General features: G+C 38.3%; 1 protein-coding gene across 1 annotated transcript in view; it reads left to right on the top strand.

Annotated features, from left to right (window-relative positions):
• Positions 1-7,403, top strand: part of RAD51AP1 (RAD51 associated protein 1) — a 35,588-nt gene that overhangs the window by 12,705 nt on the left and 15,480 nt on the right. Inside the window, exon 7 of the mRNA XM_015572246.1 lies at positions 4-64. Within this exon, the coding sequence (XP_015427732.1) occupies positions 4-64 (61 nt within the window). The remainder of the gene's footprint in view (positions 1-3; positions 65-7,403) is intronic.

The following is a 7,403-nucleotide window of genomic DNA, read 5'->3' as shown; positions in this document are numbered from 1 at the left end:
AAGATCCTTTTGGAAGGCAGTGATGGTGACAGTGCAAATGACTCCAAACCAGACTTTGCAACTGGTAAGTTACATCCTACCTCCAAATTCCATGGCAATTAGGTAAAATGCTCTAGAGACCATTAATGTATGTAAAGTGCTGTGCTAAATACAAACTTGAGGAACACACAGGACAGCTGAATTCAGCTTTGGCATTTGGGGAAGAGCTTCACCTGGAGATGACCTGTAAGCCATGCCTTAAAAACTGAGTAGCATGTAGGCAGACCAAAGAGGGAAAAATAGCGTTTCTGACTGATAGGCATAAATAATGGGATAGACAAGTGCACGTACAAGAGTTCAGTGAGGCCTGCAGGGGAGAATGTCATAGAAGAGGCTCGAGAGGCAGGCAGGCACTAAATTACAGAACATCTCAGACCCATTCCAAGAAGTGTAGACTTCTTTCTGTAAGTAATAGAAATTCATGAAATATTTTGGATAGAAGTGATATGAAATCTATATTTTATTATGACAGTTGTTTTCAGACTCATTCAGAAAGTAGGGTAAATGGGAGGGAAGGCATAGTGACCTTGATAGTGCATCATGACATATTAACTAAAGATTAAAATGAATAATTCCATCAATTTATTCCAAATCAGATGCTGTGGTTTGATAGATTTTAACGTGCTGTTGACAAACAATTACAGATTGGCTAATTAACAGTTATTCCACAAATATTTGAGTACCTATTATGTGCACTATATTGTAGACATCAGAGATACAGCAGTGAAAAAAAACATCCCTTTAGGAGCTTAAATTTGAGGGGAACGGACAGTAATCAAATATGGTAAGTTCTTACTTAAAGCGAAATGATGTATAATGAAATCCATTTTACCATAGACTAACTGATATAAACAAGAGTTAAGTTTCTGTAGCATCTCAATGTTGTAACAAAACAATGTTATTTGAGACTTGCTATACATAATGTGTCCAGTGCCATCATAGAAAAGCCATGAAGAAGAGAAAGACAGGTTAGAGCCCAGAAATCTGCCTTTTTAATCAATTCCTGCCTTGTATATGACAGGTAATCCCAGAGCAGGTGGTCTATGGATCTTACTTTGAGAACCGCTAATATAAGTGGAGTGCCAAAAAGTAGGAGCCAGTGAAAGAAATACCAGAGCATAGCAGAACGTGGACTAAATGCTTCCCAACTTAAGGTTACTTAATATAAAAACCCCAATATAATCAAAATACTTCCTTGGCAATTTCAATGTCTTTTCCAGGGATAATAATTGTAACACCCCCAGAATATTATCATCATTATTTGATGTATGCCTGTCAGAAAAAGCAGTAAACAATTCTGAAGTTATAACCTGCAAGACTGCTTAGCACAGTAACAAAATTAATAAAGGACCAAAACATTGGCTATTTTTGTGGAAGTGAAATCACTTGCTTTGCTTGTTGAGTTTTTGGAATTTGTGAGTTGTTTCTAGTAGGTGATAGATACTTATGGGCCCACCACGCTTCCACTGCACCACTCTGCTCTCTAGGTGATAGGTATTTAAAAAGAATACTGTTGTGTTATTTGCATTCCAACTTCAGATAATCTCTCTTGAACCATTTTATAATAGTAAGTTTTTTGGAAATCCTGATTTGAATAGTGACTTTAAAATTGCCCCTGGCCCTGGCCAGTGTTGCTTAGTGGTTAGAGTGTTGGCCTGCTCACTGAATGGTTTGATTCCTGGTCAAGGGCACATACCAGGGTTGCAAGTTCCAGTCCTGACCCGGTTGGAGCGTGTGCAGGAGCCAACCAATCTATGTATCTCTCTCACATTGATGTTTCTTTTTCTCTTTCTCTCCTCCCCCTTCCACTCTCTCTAAAAATCAATGGAAAAGTATCCTTGGGTTAGTATTAACAAAATAAAACAAAAAATTTAAAAAATAAAACTGCTTCTCTACTCTTAAAAGTAAGGGCTTGAATAGACATTTCTCTAAAGCAGTAGTTCTCAAACTTGTCTGCACAGTAGAATCACCTGGGAATCTTTTTAAAATCCTGATTTCTGGGCCTCATCCTCCAGAAATTCTGTTTCTTTGTTACTAATGTTGTGGCCCCACCCTGTAACAAAGAAACAGAATTTCCAGAGGATGAGGCCCAGAAATCAGGATTTAAAAAAGATTCCCAGGTGATTCTAATGTGCAGACAAGGTTGAGAACCACTGCAAAGATTATACACAAATGGCCAAAAAGTATATGAAAAGAGGCTTAATGTTACTAATCAGTAGCAAAATTTCAGTATTATGTGCACTGTATTATAGATATAAACAAATCAAAACCACAATGATATTTCACATCACAACTTATTAGGACAGTAATGGCGAACCTTTTGAGCTCAGCGTGTTAGCATTTTGAAAAACCCTAACTTAACTCTGGTGCCGTGTCACATATAGAAATTTTTTGGTATTTGCAACCATAGTAAAACAAAGATTTATATTTTTGATATTTATTTTATATATTTAAATGCCATTTAACAAAGAAAAATCAACCAAAAAAATGCGTTCACGTGTCACCTCTGACACGTGTGTTATAGGTTCGCCATCACTGTATTAGGATATTAAAAAACAGGAAAGAGCAAGTGTTGGTGAGGGTGTGGAGAAATTAGAATCCTTGTGCACTGTTGGTGGAAATGTAAAATGAAGCAACCACTATGGAAAACAATATAGCAGTTACTCAAAAAATAATAAATAGAACTGCCAGCCCTAGCTGGTGTTTTTCAGTGGTTAGAGCAAACGGCCTGTGCCAATGGGTCTTGGATGTGATTCCTGGTCAAGGGCACGTACCTGAGTTGCAGGTTCAATCACCAGCCCCAATTGAGGCACATGAAAGAGGCAACCAATCCAAGTGTCTCTCACATTGATATTTCTCTCTTCCTCTCTCCTACCCCTCTCTCTCTCCCTCTCCCCCCAACCCCCCTGTTTCCTTCCTCCCTTCCATTCTCTCTAAAAAAAATCGGGTGAGGATTTAAAAAGCAACACTACCATATGATCTCGCATTTCCACATCTGGGTATATATCTACAAGAATTGAAAGCAGGGTCTCAGATATTTGCACACCCATAGCAGCATTATTACCAAAAGCCCAGAAATGGAAGCAATCCAAATATCCTTGATGATGAATGCATAAACAAAATGTGGTATATACATACAATGGAATTTTATTCAACCTTAAAAAGGAAAGAAATCCTGTCACATGCTATATCTTGGATAAACCTTGAGGACATTATGTTAAGTAAAATAAGCCAATCACTGTGATTCCACTTATATGAGATATCTAAAATGTCAAATTCATAGAAACAGAGGTAGAATGGTGATTAACAGAGACTGGGGAGAGAAGGAATGGAGAGTTGTTAAATGGGTACTGGATCTCTGTTTTGCAAGATTAAAAGTTCTGGAGGATTGTTGCACAAAAATGTGAATATATGTACTTAACACTACTGATCTGTACATTAAAAAAGCTTAGGTTCGTAAATTTTACCACAATTAAAAACATTTTAAAGGAAATAATGAGTTAAAAAAGTAAATAGCTTGGTTCTAGGTTTTTTTCTTACTCAATTTTGCATAAGCAAATATTTTTTAGATGAAATATAAGTCATAGTTTTGAGAGAATATATTTTTATTTTGAGCTCCGTACAGTTGAACAGCAATTTGGGATATAGAAAACATGAAAAACAGGAAAGAAAACATTGGTTGAAATATCCAAAGTTATGCTGGATAAGAGAATGGCTAAAAATATTTCTAACTGAAAATTATTTTTCCTTAGACAGATTCAAGACCTGTAGTTGTTTGGAGAAAACATTGTTGTCAAATTGTGATTTTACTGGAATTCTAATAATGAGGGTTGTTATAACTGCAATAGGAGAATAATTACAATGGGAAGCCATTGTGCTAAAAATTATTTGTCAATTAATGGAATGTTTGAGTTATTGGATGTTAAACTGGTTAAGACACTGGGAGAAAATGATGCTAGTAGTTTATGAAGTAATAGACACTTAAAAATTCTTGGTTTCTGTTTCCTGGCTGGTGTGGCTCACTCGGTTGGTTGGGCATCATTCCATACACTGAATGGTTGCCAGTTCGATTCCCAGTCAGGGCAAATGGCCAGGTTTTGGGATCAAACCCCAGTAGAGGGTGTGGAGGAGGCAGCTGATTGATGTTGCCTCATATCGATGTTTTTCTCCCTTTTCCTTCCTCTCTCTCTAAACATCAATTTAAAAATCTTTTAAAAAATTCTTAAGTTGCCGAAACCGGTTTGGCTCAGTGGATAGAGCGTCGGCCTGTGGACTGAAAGGTCCCAGGTTCGATTCCGGTCAAGGGCATGTGCCTGGGTTGCGGGCACATCCCCGGTGGGGGATGTGCAGGAGGCAGCTGATCGATGTTTCTCTCTCATCGATGTTTCTAACTCTCTCTCTCTCCCTTCCTCTCTGTAAAAAATCAATAAATATATTTAAAAAAAAATTCTTAAGTTTTGTTTTGCAAGATGCAAAAGTTCTTGATCTTCTTGTGTTACTTTCAGACTAAAATGACTGCTTCTTTAGATCTTTGAGAGCTAATTTGTTTTGTTTTGTTCTCTCTCTTTCATTTTTATGGCTTCCACCAAACTACAAGTGTGGCTATTCTCCCTATAAAAAGACATGTGGTCCAGCCCTGAGAAACATTACAGGGAACTAGCTCATTAGCTGAAAAGTGATAATTGCCCTCTAACCTGTGCTGTGGATATACAAACTAAGCTTCAAGCAAAATTTTTTCATTGCCTCTCTAATTTTTTGACGCCTCTTCTGTCCTCCAACCCAAGAATGCAAAAGCCTTACGCTGTCTTGTAAACCTTCTAATCTACTCCAGCCAAGCCTGCTTTACCGTAAATTGAAATATAAATATATTCCTTCTTGCTTATTGTACTTTAAGTTGCAATACAGTCAGTTTATTTTCATTCACCCTAAGCCCAGAATGACTAACAACTCTCCAAACCCCTCAGAATTGATTTTTATTATACTTGAACGCGCAACTGTTATCAGTTCAGATAACCTTGTAGGGGCTTTTTTTTTTTTTTAAAGCAGGGTTCTTTTCTTTAGGTGACCTCTCTGCTTCCCCCCTGCATTGGCTCACCCTAGATGAGAAGAGAAAGGGTCATCTGTGAACTTCAGTTGGAAAAGAAAAGTGAAAATTAGAAGGAACATAAGACTTTTCTTAAAAAAATATAACGATCCCCAGAATCCATAACCTCAGTGTTTGGGACTTCCAGATTTTCTAATCTGGTATGCTAGTAACTTGGGATTCTGGGAGCTCCGAATTATTTAACTGCTTTCCCAGTTGACTGATGAAGAGCAGTTGGACTCCATCTTTTAATAAGCTTGTTCAATAGAGAAACTCAGTTCCTACTGTTTATTCTCTCCAGCCAAGAAAAGAACACATGCAATACTAAAACTGTTGGATGCATAGGAAGTTTTGTCCTCCTAGATTTTATATTCTAAACTTTTGGAGAAACTTTCTACTACTTGCTGCCCCGCTGAACCTACGTCATTTTGGTACTCCAGAAAAAAATAACTTGATTTTTCAAGGTACTACTTATAACAGCCTTTATGACATCTGCTGGCCTTATATGGCTAATTCCATGTAACAATAATCATCATGTGAATATGTGGGTTGATTTCTCTTTTAAAACATTTTTATTTGTGTGGAAAGAATGGTAGAATAAGGAAATTCTAATTTGAAGATGGCAATGACCATCATTAATTTAGGCAAAGATCATCAGGAGGCTGATGAGGATCTTTACAGTGGAAAATTCAGGCTGGCCTCAACTGAACCAACCAAGAGTGGGACAACCACATTATGTGCTTTCTGATATGATATAACATGAAGTACAGAGCATCACCTATGAAGTGTATTCTTACCAAAAAATAAGAAGGAGAGCCTGATTCTAATTCAGTCCTGAGGAAAACTCCAGCTCACAGAAAATGCAAGAACAAATTAAATGACACCATGAGGAAGGAAAAACAGACAAATCCAGAACGTGGGCATTTTATAGGACAACTGATTTGGTTACTTCAACAAGTCAAAGACATGCAGGTCCTAAAAGAGAGGGGATATTGCTCTATGTAAAAAGTGATTAATATAAACTGGATAGAAGGTAATACCAAGAAGCTATTATTAAATTGATATGATAATGACATTGTTTTTTTTAAAGCCCATGTTTTTTAGAGATACATTCTGAAGTATATAGGAGTGTAATGACACAATACTTCAGATTTAATGAACTCCGAGAAGGAAAGGGATGAGAAAAGAAGAAGAAAAGGTAGATAGATGAAACAAATGCATCAAAATATTAAGGATTGTTGAACAATTTATTATCTACTGTTGTATATGTTTGAAATTTCTCATGTATTTTTTATATAAAATATATTTCATATAGATAGGTAGAGATTATATATGGTGGGCATAACAGTGGTTATCTCTGAGTGTTAAGATTAGGGAGTGGACCTTCTTTTTCTTTAACACTTTTTGTATGTGGTCTATATCTTCTGCAGTAAGCATGTAGTGCTTAACTATTAAGTATTCTCCATACTTTTTCCCAGAGAAGCTGTGCTTACTTAGCATTATATCACTGGTTTATATCATCCCAGGTAAGACTTTGCGGGAAATTAAAGGTATGTCCCAAATGAAATCATATAGCATTACTAGAGGCCCAGCACATGAAATTCATGCACAGCCATCAGAGCCAATCTGTGGGGTGACTGGTGGGGTGATTGGGGGCCCCCCCACTGGCACCTGCCACAGTGAGCCTGGCAACACCCACTTGCTGGCCCCCTCCCCCACCGCAGCCACTGGTTGCCTCTCTCTGAGAAGCTACTGGTGGGGTGTCAGGGGACCCCCGCTGGCACCTGCCTTAGCTGGCCTGAGGCCTGTGGGCTGGGGGCAGCTCCTGCATTGAGCATCTGCCCCCTGGTGGTCATTGCGCATCATAGTGACCGGTCATTCCACCATTCGGTCGATTTGCATATTAGGCTTTTATTATATAGGATCTATTAAGCTTGTTGTGGTATGGTTAGTATCCTCAATTCCCAATGTGTTTCTGTTCTAGAATGCTAAGTTTATGTGATTAAGGGAAGGTGTGCTATTATTAATACCACCAAGGTTATCATTTTGAAAGAGTAGCCAATGTAATATCCTACCATTGTTTTAAAAAGTTACTGAGCTAGGCTCAGCTGGTGAGACGGTTTGCAGCCGGGAAGGGCAGAACTCCCCTGGAAAGGTAAAAAAAAACCCATGGATTTGGGCAGGAAAGTTTGCCAGACCTCTGAGCCCAGAGGGTCGGAGGGAGACCGCGTGGCAGACAGCCGCGTCCCTTGGGACAGGCACAGCCCCTGACTGGGGAAAG

Source organism: Myotis davidii, unplaced genomic scaffold (genome assembly GCF_000327345.1).
Source record: "Myotis davidii unplaced genomic scaffold, ASM32734v1 scaffold1373, whole genome shotgun sequence".
NCBI classification, from domain to species: Eukaryota; Metazoa; Chordata; class Mammalia; order Chiroptera; family Vespertilionidae; genus Myotis; species Myotis davidii.
The sequence above is the reverse complement of the archived record's forward strand: the minus strand, read 5'-3'. Positions and strand labels throughout refer to the sequence as shown.